This window comes from Ovis canadensis, chromosome 9, assembly GCF_042477335.2.
Source record: "Ovis canadensis isolate MfBH-ARS-UI-01 breed Bighorn chromosome 9, ARS-UI_OviCan_v2, whole genome shotgun sequence".
NCBI classification, from domain to species: domain Eukaryota; kingdom Metazoa; phylum Chordata; class Mammalia; order Artiodactyla; family Bovidae; genus Ovis; species Ovis canadensis.
The window spans coordinates 25,553,604-25,571,693 of record NC_091253.1 but is presented as its reverse complement, the minus strand read 5'-3'; the positions used below and the strand labels follow the sequence as shown (position 1 = coordinate 25,571,693).

Sequence of the window (18,090 nt, the reverse complement as noted above, 5' to 3'; positions counted from 1 at the left end):
CTCCTCCAGGCTTTCCAGATGGTGCTGGTGGTAAAGAACCAGCCCGCCAATGCAGGAAGGATGAGATGCGGACTTGATCCCTGGGTTGGGAAGATCCCCTGGAGAAGGGCATGGGAACCTACTCTTTCTTGCCTGGAGAATCCCATGGACAGAGGAGGTTGGTGGGCTACAGTCCATAGGGTCGCAGAGAGTCAGGTACATGACTGAAGCAATTTAGCATGCACGCACACCAGGGCAGAATCCAGAGGAGCCTGTCTGCCCCAGTCGTGCCCCACACCTGGTCCATTTGTTGGGGTGCAGCAGGACCTGGGTGGCTCTCCCATACGCCCACTGGACAGGTGTCTGCTGAATGTCCAGGGAACCCCAGCCTCCTGGAAGCACCAGGGTCTTCTGTCCCCTCCTCCAAACCTTCAGTGTCTCTTTTTTTCATGGCGGGATGTACCAGCAATTGGTGGCCAAAGCAGAGCCCAAACTGCTACAACACTATTTATGGGAATTAGTGTGAATTCTGCACGTTTCCATAGTAGAGATAGTCATCTATCTGATTCTGCATCAGTCCTAGACTCTGCTAAGACAGACTCTGCTAAGAATGTTTACAGAATATATAAGGTGGGCCCCATATTTCTTTTTATATTTTGAAATATTTTGAAATTTGAATGTTTCCAAAATTTTCTTTAAAGCTTTAAATATTTTAATATTGAGGTCTATTTAACTTACAGTGAGACACATGTATCATCAGTGTGTAGTGCAATGAATTTTGACAAACGTATGTCTGTCTCAGTTCAGTTCAGTCGCTCAGTTGTGTCCAACTCTTTGTGACCCTGTGGACTGCAGCACGCCAAGCCTCCCTGTCCATCACCAACTCCTGGAGCTTATTCAAAGTTATGTCCATCGAGTAGGTGATGCCATCCAACCGTCTCATCCTCTGTCACACCCTTCTTCTCCTGCATTCAATCTTGCCCAGCATCAGGGTCTTTTCCAATGAGTCAGTTCTTTGCATCAGGTGGCCAAAGTACTGAAGCTTCAGCTTCAGCATCAGTCCTTCCCATGAATATCCAGGACTGATCTCCTTTAGGATGGACTTGTTGGCTCTCTTTGCAGTCCAAAGGACTCTCAGGAGTCTTCTTCAACACCACAGTTCATAAGCATCAATTCTTTGGCCCTCAGCTTTGTTTATGGTCCAACTCTCACATCCATACATGACTACTGGAAAAACCATAGCTTTGACTAGACGGACCTTTGTCGGCAAAGTAATGTCTCACCCCGTCAATATCTGGACCACTTCTGACTGCCCCAGAAAGCTCTCTCATGCTCACTCCCACTTAATCTCCATCCCCACAAGACCGGCTTGATTTAGTTCACCCGCCATAAGGTTAATTTTGGCTCTTCTAGAATTTCGCACGGCTGGAATCGTGCGGTGTGTGCTTTTCCTGTGTCTGATATTTCTTACAGAGACGTGTCGATTCGTGTTTCGGCTGTGGCCGTCACTGCTGCGAGTGGGCTCTCTCTAGCTGAGGGCTCCTCTTCATTGTGGCGCGTGGGCTTATCACTGCAGAGGGTTCTCTGCTTGTGGGGCTTGGGCTCTAGAAGCATGGGCTTCATTCCATAGCTACGGCCCGCCGGCTCCAGAGAGGAGTCTCAGTAATTGTGGCACTTGGGATTAGTTGCTCCTGGGCATGTGGAATCTGCCCAGACCAGGGATCAAACCAATGTCCCTTGCACTGCAAGGCAATTCTTAACCACCGGACCCACCGGGGAAGCCCTGTGTCTGGTGTTTTTTTCCCTCAGCGTGTGTTTGAGATTCGCCGTGCTGCGGCACGCTTGTTCAAGGTGATCCCTCTGTTTCTGCTCTGACGTTTGTTATTTCATTTCTGCCGCTCAGCTTCAGTGTAACTCGCTCTAAAACTTTCTCCAGTTTCCTCAGGTGGGTGAGTAAGTAATTGATTTCAGGTCTTTGGGAGGGGATGAGTCTGCCCGGTACAGGTTGTTCCTAGTCTGAGGCTCTTAGGAATAAGGCTGCTGGGAACATGCTTCTGCGTGTAATTTTGTATACGAGTGTTTCATGCTTCTGGGGTTAGTACCTAAAAGTGGAACTCCCGAGTCCTAACTGTATAAGAAAATGTCAGTTTTCCAAGCAGGTTTCCCTGTCCCATCTGCAGCGGGCACTTCCCCACTAGCATTTGGCCGAGCCTTTCTTTCTCCTTTGAAGTCTGTCCGTGGGTGGGTGGAGGCTGCTCCCGGATGGTAACTGACATTTCCCTGAGGATTCAAGATGCTGACCGTTGTGTCTTTGGCTTTTGGTCATTCATCTGCTTTCCTCTGTGACATGCCTACTTAAATCTTCTGTTCACTTTTGCAGTTGGGCTGTTTGTCTTTTCTCCCAGAGTTTTGGAGGAGTTCTTCACTTATTCTGGATACAATCCCTTGTCAGAGATATGCCTCGTGAATATTTTCTTCTTGTCTCTGATTTCCCTTTTTCCACTTTCCTCATAGTATTGTGGGATGAGCAGAAGCTTTAATTCAGATGGAATCCAATTTATCCATTTAAAAATATTTTTATGCTGATTTCTGGGCTCCAAGAAATATTTACCTGCCCCAAGATAAACGTAAGATTGTCTCTTGTGTTTCCCTCAAAAAGTTTTTTTGTTTTTTAATATTTAGGCCTTGGGCCCATCTCAAATTAACTTTTGTGAATGGTTCGAGGCAGGCATTAAAGTTCCTTTTAACCCCTCAGATAGGTGATTGTTGCAGAACCATTTGTTCAAAAGACCTTCCCTATTGAATTGCTTTGGTACCATTAAAAAAAAAATTAATCGATCACGTGTGGTTTTATGTTGGCGTTTATATTCTATCTCCTCTGTCAATTCTATCTTGTTGATTGTAGCTATATAGGAAATCTTGAAGTCAGCTAGTGTAATTCTTATAATTATGCTCTTTTTCAAGATTGTTCTGGCTATTCCAGGTCTTTTGCAATTTCCATATAAAATTTTAAATGATGGATTTTAATTCTATAATGAAGTTGGTTGGCATCATACTGGCAATACACAAATCAATTTTTAGAATTGACATCTTAACATTATTGACTCTTGTTATCCATGATCATTTATCTGCATTTATTTAGGTTTTATTTAATTTCTTTTCGCAGTGTTTTGTAAAGATCTTGCCCATATGTTTGTTAAATTTGTCTGAGTCTTTCATGTTTTTAATGTGACCGCATCATAGGTTTTTAGAAGTTTATTTTCCAATTGTTTATTGTTAGTACACAGAAATTCAGCTGACATTTGCATATTGATTCTATATCCTGAGATCTTGCTGAATTCAATTATTAGTAATTAATAGTTCCAGAATTTAAAAATCTGTGAGATTTTCTGTGTATGCAATTATGTTGTCTGCAAAGAAAGACAGTTTCTCATTTTCTATTGTAATCCATCCATCTGTTTTTGCCTGTCTCTTACCTTACTGCCCCGGTTAGGGCTTCAGTGCAATGTTGACCAGGAGTGGAGACTGTGGGCCTCTTTGCCTCATTCTGATCTTAGTGGGAAGGTGTCACTCACTCATCATTAGGTGCGCGAGTGGCAGGACTTCCACAGACGCTCGTTTCCTCCTCCTCCTCCTGCTCTGTGAAGAGCCTTCCTCAATGTGATCCTGGGACTACTTACAATAAAAACATACACGCGGTCTCCACCTTCTTCTGGCACAGAGCTTCTGAGACCCTTTCCTAAGTGAGGAGAGCGGTAACGGTGTCTTTTGTTGTTCACAAGAAGCCTGGTTCCACTTCTCGAGAGCCCCTGGCTCTCCACCCAGGATGAGGGCGAGCTGCCCGGAGAACCAATGCTGGATCGACGGTTGGAACTCTGACCCACCTCTGAACCTTCAGAGAGGGTGACAGGTGGACTTTCATTATCAGGCGTCAGCGGTTTCGAGAATCACACCTATTGACAAGGTCTCTGGGATGTGAGAGATTCCAGGCGGGTGGACAAAAGGGCAGGTTTTTCTTGCTAATCTTTTGCTAAATATTTTTGAGTTCATCCTCATAAAAGATATTGGTCTGTAGCTTTCTTGTAATGTCTTCTTCTGGCTTTGGTGTTGGAGTTGTGCTGGCCTCATCAGATGGTTTCCAGAGTGTTCCTTCTCCTCTGTTTTCTGAGAGAATTTGGACAGAATTGGTATTATTTCTGCATTAACTTGTGATGAGCTTCCCTGGTGACTCAGATGGTAGAGAATCTGTCAGCAAAGCAGGAGACCCAGGTTGAATCCCTGGTTTGGGAAGATGCTTTGGAGAAGGGAATGGCAACCCACTCCAGTATTCTTGCCTGGAGAATCCCGTGGACAGAGGAGCCTGGCAGGCTACTGTCCGTGGGGTCCCAAAGAGTCAGACATGACTGAGCGACTGACACTTTAACTTGTGATAGAATTAACCAGCGAAGCCTGTGGGAAGGTTTATAAAATATCACTCCAGTTTCTTTTATCCAGGGCTACTCGGATCCTCTGTTTCTTCTCTTGTCAATTTTGTGGTTTGTGTTTTCTAGGGAATTTATTCACCCTAAATTGCCTAATTTATTGGAATCATATTTTATTACTCTTCCATGTTTAAAGGTTGTTCAGTGATATTCCATCTTTACTGATAATGAATACTTATTTTCTTGATCAGCTTATCAAAGAGCTTATCATTTTATTAATATTTTTGAAAAACCCACTTTTGATTTTATTCACTCTCTATTGTCCATTTAAAAATTTTTGATTTTTCCTCTATTTTTTATTATTTTCTTTCTTCTATTTTGGGCTTAATTTGCACTTTGGGGGATGGCTCCTTAAAATAGAGTTTAGATAGTAGATTTTATCTTTTTTCTTTCCTAATATGGGCATTACAAATATGATTTTCTTCTAAGCATTGTTTTTTGTTGAGCCCCACAAATTTTCAAATTTTCATATTGTGCTTTCTTTACCATTCATTTCAAAATATTTTCTAATTTTCCTTGTGATCTCTTCTATGGCTTGTGGGTTATTTAGAAGAGTGTTGTCTAATATCCAAATATTTGGAATTTCTCCAGATATATTTTTGGTATTGATCTCTAATTGACGTTCTGGGCAGAGAATGTACTCTGTTTGATTTCAGTCCTTTTAAATTTATTGAAACCTGATGTATGGCCCAGTAAACGATCTGTCTTGGTGAATGTTCCATTTATATTTGAAAAGAACGTCAATTAGATCAATTTGGTTAATTATGTTGTTGAAGTCTTCTATGTACTTAGTGATTTTCTGTCTTATTTTTCTATTAATTACCTGTATTGCTGCTGCTGGTGGTGTTATTTCCACTAAATGCTATTTAATTACAACCATTCTGCTGCTACTATATGATAATAATAACTAATGCAGTGAGTGAGGGCTTCCTGTCTGCCACGCACAGAGCCAGACATGGTGTAGATTATTGCCTGTCATTTCACAGCAAGCATTGGAGGTGGTACTTTCACCCCCATTTGATAGAGGAGGAAATAAGGTACAGAGAGGCAAAGTAGGTCACCCAGGACGCACAGCTGTGGTTGGCTGAATCTGGACTTGAATCCAGGCCTGCCAGGGCCCGGAGTCCCCTCTCCTGGCCATGTGGTGCGTGGTTGGAGCGTGACACCCGTCCGCACTGTGACAACTTCAGCCCCACCGCCCTCCTCCTTGCCCCTCTGCTCTCCCGTCTGACCTCCGCATCCTCCCTGGGCCCCTCAGCCATGGACCCAGACCCCAGGACGGGCGGGAAGGGCCTTATGTGCGTTGGGCACTGGCTCTATGCCAGGAGTCTAGAGACAGGTTCACATCCTGCCTCCCAGGGACCCTGCTGCTCCTCGGTGCCAGCCTTGCCCGCCCTCCGCCTCCCGTCCTGAGCCTCCTCCGCCCTCCCAGGGCTGAGCGGGTGCCCACCCTCGCCCCCCATCATCCCCGCAGAAGGCCCCCGTGGCTGGGCTCCCTCCCTACCTTGGCCAACTGCTCTTCCCAGCCAGCCTTCTCTTTCTCCTTGAAGAGATTCTCTGGGGGAGAGAGTGGAGGTGGTGGTCACTGGAGGCCAGGTCCTGGGTCCACGGCCAGGGCTGGGTCTTGGGCTCCATGTCCCCCATCCCTTGGTCATGATTGAGTCAGGACTACATTGTCCTGTGTTTGTCTGGCTCCCTGAGGGGTGAGCTCCGAGGATGGTGAGCTGGACCTGGGGGTCCAGAGCGCTGGGCTGGAATCGTGGTCCTGCCATCCATGCTGTGTGACCTCAGGTGGGTCAACTTCCCTCTCTGGGCCTCAGGCTCACTGACAGTGGTATAGAGGGTTCCTGCTGGGCATAGCCCCTTGGGATGTCCTTGGATCTCCTCAACGGTGGGAAAACAAGGCCCAGAGAGGGGCACACTGTGGGGCTGGAAAGCCTTTAGGGAGCTTTGGAAACCCAACCTCGGAAAGAGGGGCCACACCGGGGATTGCTCTGGGGGAGTCTCAGAGTTGACCCGAGGCACAGAGGGACCTCCACCCAGCCTGTCAGCTCCAGGGGAGGTGGCTTGGCAAGCCGAGCCAAGCTGAGGCCTGTCTCCTCCCAGCCTTCTTCCCAAGCACAGCCTCTGAGGCCTCCCCTCTGGGTCGCCCTGGAGACAGCAGACCCGCCACACCCATTTCTCCCCCTTGACCTCAACCCCCTGCCCCCACCCTCACTGAGGCTGTTGACTAGCTCCTCCCTAAGGTCCAGAGGTGTACTCACACCATTTCCTCCTCAAACCCCTACTCATGGCATGCAAGGCATGGCTCAGAGTTGGCTGCCTCCTCTGGGAAGTCCTCCCTGATGGCCACCAGGCAGAAGTACCTCCCCAGCTGGGCAGCAGTGAGTTCAGCTCATGCTTGTGAATGAATGAGTGAGGGACTGATGAGAGGTGGAGTTTGCCTCCCTGGTGAGGCTGTGAGCTCCTGATGGCAGAGCTGGGCACACGACAGGAACTCAGAGTGTTAGCTGAGCCTCATCCTGGTAAGACCTCCCCCCGTGAGTCCTCCCCAGGGGTCCTCAGAGACCCCCCACTATCCAAGGTGGCCCTTCCTGTGGCTCAGAGGCAGCAGCCACAGGGGAGGCACAGAGATATGGACCTCCCGGGCCTGTGACGTGCAGCTGGGCGCCCAGGCCTGTCGCACAGTCTGTGAGCTCGGCCTGGCTGTCTGCCGGGAACCAACGGAGAGGACCACGGACCACGCGGCAGTGCAGGCCTTCCTCCTGGGGCCTCCTCACTCCGCCCTGGTTGTGTCCAGGTGGGCGGCTGAAATGCCGAGGGCAGGAGCGTGGCCTCATCGGGACGGGCAGCACAGATGGGCAGTGGGGGTGTCCGGCCACAGCCTGTGGCCGTCTGGCTTGTGCAGCTGATGCTCGGTCCCGAGTGTGTCCTGCGGTCAGCAGCCCTGGCGGCCCCCTCCTGCTCTCTGCATGGCCTGCCCTGCCCCCTGCTGGCCTGCGGACAGACAGTGGCCGGGTCCAGGCCCCGAGGGCAGGACATACCGTCAGAGGTCATGATGCCCATCACGTAGAAGAGACTGCGGTGCGGGAAGACGCCCGACAGGACCTCGGTCTCCAGGTGCTGGGCCACCACCTGCCACGAGTGCCTGCAGATGGCCACCAGCACGTTGCTGGCCGCGTCCTGGTAGGCCTCCTCCAGCTCCTGGGTGGGGGGCGGAAAGGAAGAGTGGGTGGTCAGATGGAGCCTTGACATCTCACACACGGGGTCTGGTTTGGTGGGCAAGACAGCTACTGTCAACCCAGGTTTTGGATGGAAAACCGGCTGAGGAAGCCCGACACGCAGAGCGGGCGGGTGAAGGTGAGGCTTATCCCCTGGACTCAGGATCACATGTGAATGTCCACATCCCTGGGCCTCTTCCTGGTCCAGAAACCCATTGTCATTGTCCCTGCTGCTGAGCCTTTGCACATATGCTGTGTCTCCCACCTGGAACACTGCCCACTCGCCCTGTCTATCCAAACGCTAGTCCATTTTGAAAGCTCGCTCCAATGCCTACACTCTGGACACGCATCCTGAAGGCTCTACTCGATGTCACCTCTTTCCGGAACTCCTGGGAGCTCAGGACAACATCACAGCCTTGGAGTCTTAGAATCCCACAGCCAGGGATTCAGAAACAGAGTCTCTGCTTCTGTCCCGAGATCTCCGGCCTGAAGAGTCAGTGTCGGTGTCTTGGGGGCAGAGGCCCAGCTGGCCAGCCGCCTCTCCCTCCCTGCACCCCAGCCAGGCCTACCACGCTCTACTCGGGGGGCAGCCTCAGACCGTCTGGCACTGTATTGCACACCCAGGGCTTTTCTCAGGGCTGTCTGAGTCATCATATGAAATCGTTACATCATTTATGATTTGTTGAAAGGGTGACTATGAGGGCTTCTTGTTAAGATGGTGGGTTGAATCTGATTTTGCTCTTTCAGGAAAGGACCTCAAGTACTCTACATTTAGGAGATTTTTACCGAGGGCGATAGCCCACCCCTCTGGTTGAGGTAACTGGGCTGAGTGCTAAGCTGGCGGTAGGGCAAGCTGAGAACCGGCCTCCACTGACACCACACGTGATCTGGTAGAAATCCTGGGGGGTGTGTCTCCCAGATGCTTACAGCTAGGGAGGCCGGGAGAGGGCGGAGTGTGTGCGAAGTAGTCAAGCGCCCAGATCCCTCCCCCACTCTGCACACCCGCAGGGTCTCTGGAGGCCAGGCTGAGGGTCTCTGGGCGGGGAGGCCAGGCCTGCAAGTGCGGAGGACAGACGCTTCCTGGGTCAGGTTCTCCACTCTGCTGCACGGGGCTGCGCCCCATATCAGGGCTTCCCTGGGAGATCTGGATGGCCCGAGAGGAATGTCACTGAGGTGCTGATATGGGGACAGGGGAAACGCAGAGGACAGTAGAGGGCTCACCTCATAACTCTGCAGTGGACCCCCAACCTCACCACCCACCTGTGTGCCCAGAGCACCTCAACAGCTCCTAAGCACAGGCAGATGGCCACATAGAGAAGGCCACGGATGCAGGAGGGACCAAAACCATAGCCAAAACCACAAACCTGATGAAACCCAGAGAAAAGCTACTCAGAGGAAACAGAGGCCAAACAGAGAGAGAAAACTTGAAGCAAAACAGTCCCTTTAATATCCTGAGAGATAAGAGAAGACACTGCATCTGTGAAGCTATTAACAGGATGAAATGGGAACTTTCTGAGGACAAAGACCAAGATCTCTCGAAAGTTAAAGGCTCATGGATATACATAGAAAATGCAGTCAAAGATCTGGAAGATGATGGCTCCTCAGAGAGGAGAATGAAGGACAGAGAGATGGAAAAAGAGAGGTGGGGTGAGAGTATGAGGAACTATGGAGAGCTCTGGGTGGGTCTGAGAGTCAGGCATTCCTGAAGCCTAGTACAGAGCAACACAGGGGACGATGTCCTGGGGAATCAGGGAAGCGTCTTCCAGAAGCAAAGGACCCAAGCAGCTGGACTGAAAGGATGCAGGACAGCCCAGCACAGAGGCTAAATTGGACCCAGAGCCAGGCACGTGCTAGGCATCGTGCAGGATGGAGGCGCCAGGAGGCACTTGCTCTCCCTGTGAGTCCTGGACCAGCTTGTGCACCCGGAGAAGCGCCTGTCCCCACCTGCTGGGGGATGTGCAGCCCAGGTCCAAACCTGTGGTCTTCAATAGGCGGGGACCCAGAGGCAGGCAGCCAAGGGCTGAGGCACTGCCTGGGGAATGGGGGATGCACAGACTGCCAAGAACTCTTTGAGACTCACCTTTCTCTGCTGTAAAGTGGGTGCATGAGGCTGTCCCTCTGAAGGGGCTGGTGGTAAGAAAATGAGAAAATGGGCAGAATCGCTTGGTCAGCCACAAGGCTGGGCATTCCCAGCATTCTTTGGGTCCCTGGAGCAGCTGCCTGCACGCCAGAAGCCTTTGTGGAATGGCCTATTTGCTGGGTGGTGGGGGGAGACTCACCGTGGACTTGGTCATGTTCTCCAGGGCCAGCTGCATGAAGGACTTCTCCCAGGCCTCCTCCAGGGACTCACTGGCTCCAATGACTGCCCCTAGGACGTGGAAGAGCCGGAACTTGTGCCGGGTGGAGATCTGCGGGCGGCAGGGTGGACACAGGCTCAGGGACGAGTTGGGTCTGATTAAGTGGGGGGTCGCCATGGGAACAGTGGGGGGGGGGAGGCGCGCCTAAAGAGGCCAGCGAGGAGATAGCATAGTGGATGCACTTGGCCATCCATGCAGCAACACCTTTGTGAACAGCCCTGAGCTAGGTTCTGCAGAGACAGATGAGTAAACACTTGTCCCCATCCTCAGGGAACTGCCAGGGGGTCTGAAGAGCATTCTACCAGTTCGTCCATTCATTAAAAAATCCAGATAGAGCTTTCCCCTAGTCATCCACCCAACCATCCCTCCCCTGTGACTTTAGGCAAATCACTTCCCTCCTCTAAGTTTCAGCGTTCTCATCTCTGAGAATCATGATAGTTTATCGAGAGCCTGTTCAGAGGATGGTCCACACATGTTGGTCTACTTTCCACCCACCCGCTGCTGGCTCGCTGGACACATGGGGAGACTGCTGCTGCTAAGTTACTTCAGCCGTGTCCAACTCTGTGTGACCCCATAGACGGCAGCCCACCAGGCTCCCCTGTCCCTGAGATTCTCCAGGCAAGAACACTGGAGTGGGTTGCCATTTCCTTCTCCAATGCATGAAAGTGAAAAGTGAAAGTGAAGCCGCTCAGTCGTGTCCGACTCTTTGCAACCCCATGGACTGCAGCCCACCAGGCTGCTCCTTCCATGGGATTTTCCAGGCAAGAGTACTGGAGTGGGGTGCCATTGCCTTCTCCAATGGGGAGACTGACTGGCCTCAATTCATGGCTCTGCTGTCTGGAGGAACCAAGGTCTGAATCTGCTTTGGGTCTAGCCCTGCCCTCCCCTCTCCACGCCTGGCCCGAAGGGCCTGAACAGCCCTCACCTGCTGGTTGTTTACAAAGTAGTCGTGGATGGTTTCTAGCACCAGGTTGGGGGCCCCGTACGCCATGCTCTTGATTTTCTTGATGATGTACCTCAGGTGGAGGGAGTCTGAACCGCTGAGGTCCCGGAGCAGCTTGAAGCAGATGGCTGAGGAAGAAGGCGTGTGGGTGGGTGCGCAGTGGGGGCCACGGTGCACCCGCAGGGGAGGGCGGGGCTGGGGCTGGGGCTGGGGCTGGGGCGGGCGGGGAGGGCTGGGGCTCCTAACCGCTCTGCCCGTCCTTCTGAGGTTCATGGGAAGATCGGAAGCAAGAAGGCAAGCAGGGAATGCATCCTCGCTTGCTCGTGCGGTACTCGATTCACTCACTGGTTCACTCTTCTTTTCACCCATCCATTTACCCATTCATCTATCATCCATGTGTCTGTCGATCTGTCCATCCACCCATACATTTATCCATGTCTTTCTATCTATCAATCCACCGGTCCACCCACCTGCCTGCTCACCCTTATGCTCACTCATCAGTCCATCCATTAATAAATTTATCCATCTATCCACCTTTGGTCCATCCGACCTTCCATTCCTAAATCCATCTATCCATCCATCTACTCACTATTCACCCGTTTAAAAATTCATCTACCCATCCACCCACCCTTAATTTATCTGTTGATAAATTAAGCATTCATCCCTCCATCCCTCCATCTGTTCTTTCCTCACCCCTTCATCCTCCATCCAGTCACCCAACCTTCAGTGGTGTTCATTTATTGTAAGACTGTGTGCGGCTCAAGGGGAGTCAGGGCCTGGCTCTGTTCTGAAGGAGCCTCCGGCCCAGGAGAGCCCTACCCAGTATCAGCGGACTTGAGTTCTGTGGGGAAGTTGTCTGAAAGGCCCTGGGCACACAGTGAGTGGAGGGGTGATAAATCCTAAGACAGAGAGGCAGTCAGGACTGGCTTCCCAGAGAGGGTGGCATTTTAGCGTTGCCTATAAGGATGAAGGCAGGCCATCCTTTGAAGGAGGGGAGAAGCATTCCAGTGAGAGGGCCAGGTGTGAGCTGAGGCTCCAGGGTGTGAAAGGTGTTGGAGGAGGGTGGAGGGAAGGGCTGAGAGAGGGCATTTTGGGCTTCCGATGGTGTCTCAGGAGGTGCGAAGAGGCCAGAGAGGATGCGCGGGAGGCCCTGCTGAAAGCTGCACGTGCGGTACAGATCCACGCCTGTAGACACCCCAAGGTCCTAGAGGGCGGGCTTGCTCTGGCCCTCATCCTCAGGACTTCCTCAGGTGGAGGGACTGATGGGGTCTGCTGGAACCGAGTCCCGGGGCCGGGGGTCACCTGCGTTGTAGGCTTCCTCGATGAACGTCCTGTGCTCCTTGGGCATCAGGGCGGCCTGGCTGCTCTGTGACCTGCAGAGCAGGATGGTGGTGGGGTGCCTCTGTCTGTCCCCATGGGCAGAATTCTGAGGTCCCGTCATGTAGGACTGGTTCTTTGTGAATTCAGAGATGTGGGAGGAGATTCTGAAAGGGAAAAGAGGCCTTGGGTGTATGCATCTGAATGGCCCTGTTACAGAGGGAGGTGCTGTAGAGGCCGAGAGGATGGTATTATCTAAATAGAAAATTCCAAAGAATCTAAAAGACACCCTACCAGAACTAAAAAGTGAATTCGGCAAATTGGCAAATATAAAGTCAGCATACAAAAATCAGTCATGTCTCTGTGTACCAGCAATGAACTGGGAATTAAAATAAAAACATACTATAAACAATAGCACTAAAAATCACGAGATATTTAGGTATAAATTATCAAATAATTGTAAGATCTATATACTGTAAAATATAAAATACTGTTGAAAGAAACAAAGACTTTAATAATGGAGCGACATGCCATGCTCACAGATTGAAGGCTCAATATTATTGTCTATTTTCTCTAAATTTATCTAAATAGTCAATGCAATTTTCATCAAAATCCCAGAAGCATTTTTTTTTGGTAGTAGCCAACAAATTGTTTCTAAAATTTATATGGAAAAGTAAAAGAATGAAGATAGCCAAACAATTTCGAGAGAAGAACTGGGGCACTGATACTGCTGATTTGGAGGTTTATTATAAAGTTATAGTAATCAACGCAGTGCGGTATTGACGAAAGCACAGAAATATAACCAAATGGAGCAAACTACAGAGTCTAGAAAAAGACCCACGTGTAATATGGTAAAGGTGCAAAAGTAATTCAATTAAGAAAGGATGGTCTATTCAATAAATGCTGCTGCAATACCTGGATAAGCGCATGTGAAAAATAAACCCCAATTTATATCTCACTACAAACATTAATTAACTCAAAATTGATCACAGACTTAAAGTGAAACCTACGATTCTAAAACTTCTAGAAGAACATGTAGGACAAATCTCTGTGATCCTGAGTTGCACCAAGCAGTCCCGTGTGCGACACCAAAGGTATCATCCATAAAATAAAAAACTGGTAAATGAGCTCACCAAAATGAAGAATTTCTGCCTTTTGAAAGACAGCTACAACAAATGAAAAGATAAGCTTTGGACCTGGAGGAATAATGTTCAAATCACATACGTGATAAAAGACTAGGCCTGAAATATATAAATTCCTTATGAACAAAACACAAACAACCTAAGAAAATACAGGTGAAAAGATTCAAATGACATTCCACTAAAGGAGAAAAGCAGATGGCAAATAAGCCCATAAAAACTGCTCCACACCATTCCCCACGGGGGAAACAAATTAAAACCACAGTGGGATCTCAATACACACCTACTGGAATGGAGCAAAGAAAAACTGGAAAATACCAAGTGCTGGTGGGAAGGCAGAGTAACTAGAGCTTTCATCGTTGCCCGCGGAAATGCAAAATGGCACAGCCAGTGCGGAGGGTAGTTTGGTACTTCCTGAGAAGGTGAAACCTACATTTACCATCCAACTCAGCTGTTCTACTCCTAGGCATTTACCGAACTGAAATGACAACGTCACACAAAAATCTGTACACAGACGTTTACCGTGGCTTTATAATAACCCCAAACAGAAAAAATCTGAATGTCCTTCGACTGGTGAATGCACAAAAAAACTGCACTTTATTTCAGTACCCACAGAAATTCTACTCAGTAGTAATGAGAGGGATGACTGACGAAGGAGGCCACGTGGAGGAGGTTTACATGCGTTACGCTGTGTGCAAAAAACCAGACTCCCAAAGCAATGTGCTGCCTTGTCCCATTTTTGTGACATTCTGAAAAGGTGAAGCTATACAGACAGAAAACAGATCAGTGGCTTCTGGGGATAGCGGGGTTCCTGGAGGATTGATTATGAAAAGGGGCACGGGGAATTTGCAGGGGGAGATGGAACTGTTTCATAGCTTTTGTGTGGTAGTGGATACACCACTGGATGAGTCCCAGTCTAGAACTGGGGCTTCCCTGGCTGTCCAGCAGTTGGGACTTGCAGCTTCCACTGCAGGGGGCGCAGGTTTGATCCCTGGTCAGGGAACTAAGATCCCACATGCCGTGCAGCATGGCCCCCAGAAAATTAATTGAAAAGAAAAAATTTGTAGAACTGGACACTAACAAGGGTGAATTTTACTGCATTTAAATAAGAAAGAAATACTTTAGCTACTGAACAACAACATAGCTAAAAAAAAAAAAAAACAAGAACAAAAGAAATAACAAAAATGATCCCTCATCTCATTTCCTTCTATTCCTTTTTTCGTAAATATTTGTTTACTTTTTGGCCATGCCCTGTGGGATGCAGGTTCTTCGGGGACATTCAGGATCTTATTTCCTCAACCAGGGATTGAGCCCATGCCCCGTGCAGTGGAAGCTCGGAGTCTTAACTTCTGGAGCACCAGGGAAGTCCCTTTTTCTGGCTTTTTCTTGCCCACTCCACCCACCTCAGGTGCAGAGGGCTCCCGCTACTTCTGAACCCGCCGGGCACACTTCTACCTCAGGACCTTTCACTAGCTATTCCTTTTTGGCAAAACCCTCCCTCCAGAGCACTGCTCGGCTCAGCCCCTCGCCCCCCTTCACTTCTTTGCTCAGTTGCATTTTTCTCGATGAGCTTCTTTAAAATCTGGCCCTCGCCCCGCACTCTCCACTCCCTAACCTGCCGATTTCCTCCCACGGCCCTTTCCACCTTGTAGCCCTGTATAATCCTCTGGGCCCTGTCTAGTGTTTATTGCTGTCTCCCCCACCGGAATGCAAGCCAGGAGACAGGGCTCTTCATGTCTCATTTCCAGCTGTGTCCTCAACACCTGGAACCGGGCCTGGAGTGACGTGTCCAGAGCAGCCATCAGCCCCACCGGGCTCTTCTGGGTCCAGCCCTTCCAGCTCACTGGGATCCTGGCGGTCTGTCCTCTGCAGACTCTGCACCGGGCCAGCTGCCCGAGCCCTTCTGGCTGACCTTGGGCCTCCGCTCTCCTGTCTGCCCAGGGCATGTGTCCTCCCCCTCCCCGTCCTCCTTGACCCCTTGTGGGGGCCACGTGAAGTCGCCTTCAGCCTGCTCGCCATGGTCAGCGCATCCTAGAGTAGGGGGTGTGTCCTCCGGCTCCCTGATGACTGATGGCCCTCCTTGGCTCCCCCTGAACTCACAGGAACCCTGGCGGCTCCACTGACCAACCCCTGGGCCTTTTCCTTCCCAGTCCCCCTGGAGGTGTGCTGCCTGTCTCTGGGTCCCCCGCACGTCCCAGGGAAGGCCCTGGGCAAAGGCCCAGTGACTGACCGACTGAGTGGATGCTGCTGGGGGTGTGCTCCTGGGAGGAGCCAAGGTCAGCCTTGGACAGCGGGACCGTCCTCCCGTCTACCTGGAGCTGCTACCTTCAGCTCCCCTCCCAGCTGGCCTTCCCGCCTGGAGCGTGGGGGCCTGTCCCTTCCCTGGCCATGTCCAGCCTGAGTTCCCTCTGCCCCTCCCCACCTCTGCCTCTCTGGGGACCAGTGACTGTGTGGTCAGCAGGGGATTCTCCCGGGCTGTACTTCACCCCACCGCCCACCTCACCAGAGCCCCCGCCGCTGCCAACGAGGATGGGCTTGTGTCAGGAGCTTGATCCTGTCTGCCGTGTCCTCACAGCAACCCCACGAGGTGCTGAGACACAGAGAGGCTGAGCGACCCATCCCAGGACCCAGCCTCTGCAGGACAGCGTCTGTTCAGACCAGCTCCGACTCCACAGTTTGCATCCCAGGGGTGTGCACTGGGGCTCAGTACACACACGGCCCCTCCTGGAAGGCCCCCCTTCCTACGTGCGTACTCGATCTCTCAGTTGTGTCTGACTCCCTGTGACCCTATTGACTGCAGCCCTCCAGGCTCCTCTGTCCATGGGATTCTCCAGGCAAGAACACTGGAGTGGGTTGCCATGCCCTCCTCCAGGAGATCTTCCTGACCCAGGGATCGAGCCTGAATCTCTTAAGTCTCCTCCATCGGCAGGTGGGTTCTTTACCCACCAGGGCCGCCTGGGAAGCCCCCTCCTTCCTACGGCCTTTCAGAAAACCAGCCACCCCCATGCTGCTTCCTGGAGGGCTCAGCCTTTCACACTGAGCCTGGCCCCTCCTGCACCCTGGAGGGGGCTTGGTCGGTCAGGGTTGACCACAGCCACAAGCGAGATCTGTGTCTCACTCCAAACCTGCCTCCCAGTCCCTCGGCGACCAGGACTGAGTGTATTTAAAAGACAGGAGAATAGGAACGCAGTTAGCAGACAGCTGCAGGGGGAGTGCTTTCTTGCCCTGGACAGGAAACGAGATGCGGCAGAGGGGAGACTGGCCTGAGCATGTGGCCAGAAGCGACGGTGCGGAACAGAAGAGCTGCGTTCCGAGGCGGGTCAGGCAGCTCCCTAGGGGACAGACACGACCACGGAAGCACAGGCCAGAACCTCACCTGGGAACCCCCCCAGGGACAGCCTGGAGAGCCGACGTGCCCCAGTCCCCATGCAGCACACCGTGGGCCTGGGGGGCCAGGGACCCGGAGAGGGAGGCTGCCCGCCAGCTTCCGACCTGCCGCTGGACTCAGGAGACGGAGCTGCCCTTGCTCCCACCTGGGGCGCGGGGGACCCCGGACCAAAGGCCACAGAGGACCTTCCCTTTGTGCATATCCCTCAAATCTGTTAGGAAACAGGCTGCTGCGCCCTCTTGACGAGGTTGAGGTTCCGGGCAGCAGAGGGACAGCGTGCCCACTGTCTGTCCATCCGTCCACTCCATCTCACACCGCTGGTCCCCACAAGTATCGGCAGCCACAGGCAGTGTAATGGCAAAGGCAGTGTAATGGCAAAGGCCGTGCTGGAACTCAAGTCCCCCCTCTCCCTGCACCCCATTGCCCTGCCCTGCCCTGCCGCCCCCAGCCTCCTCTCCAGCACGTTGAGGGCTGCCAGGTGGGAGTCCACCCCCAACTCCCACTCCAGGCAGCTGCCAGCACGCTGCAGGACCCCTCCATCCTGGGCCCAGGCCCTGGGGCCCGCCCCTTGCTGCCCTGCCTGGCGGGGGGCCCCTGCCCGGCGCGGGGCCCCTGCCCGGCGCTGGGCTGACCTGGGGTTCTGGGACCTGGCTGAGGAGGTCCTGTCTGTGCTCGTATGGCTGTGTGGCTTTTCTGGATGCTGCGCGTCCATGTTGGGGTGCAGTCTGGAGGTGCTGCCCACTCCCTCCTCATGCCTGGCTGAGCAGCTCTATCTCTGGGCTCTCCCTCCCCCGCCCCAGCCAGCCCTGACCTCACCCCTGAGGTCACAATGCTTGCAGCACCCACGGCACCTTGCCAAAGACAGGGCTGTGGAATCGAGCACTGTGTCCTGGGCACAGCCCGTGTGTGTGTGTGCACGTGTGTGTACACCCATGTCCTCGGCGTGCCCCTCCACCTCTGGTTCTTAGTTGTCTCCTTCCGGACACCTGTGGATCCAGCTGACACCATGCTGCACCCTGGAGACCCCCCGAAGCAGGAGGCCCAGCTAAAGCCCGCCTGGATTCCCGACCCAAGAGGCTGCAAGGCAGTAAACGCGTGGAGTCTTAAGTCCCCGAGCCTGCTGTTCCACAGTGACGGATAACTTACTGTGTGCTCCGTGCGGGAAGCAGGCAGAGCTGGGACTGAATGGCCCCCCAGGGGAAGCCCTCTGGGAGGGTCCGCGGCTGGCTGCCTGCTTGTGGTCCCCTGGTCCAATTGCATGGCTA

At 52.0% G+C, this 18,090-nt stretch overlaps 1 protein-coding gene across 1 annotated transcript in view; it reads right to left on the bottom strand.

The window, feature by feature from the left end:
- LOC138446133 (maestro heat-like repeat family member 5) overlaps nucleotides 1-17,537 on the bottom strand; it is a 64,554-nt gene extending 47,017 nt beyond the window's left edge. The window contains 6 exon segments of the mRNA XM_069600855.1: nucleotides 5,965-6,017; nucleotides 7,505-7,664; nucleotides 9,961-10,089; nucleotides 10,964-11,109; nucleotides 12,284-12,465; nucleotides 17,458-17,537. Of these exon segments, the coding sequence (XP_069456956.1) occupies nucleotides 5,965-6,017; nucleotides 7,505-7,664; nucleotides 9,961-10,089; nucleotides 10,964-11,109; nucleotides 12,284-12,465; nucleotides 17,458-17,537 (750 nt within the window).
- Nucleotides 17,538-18,090: the final 553 nt, after the last annotated feature.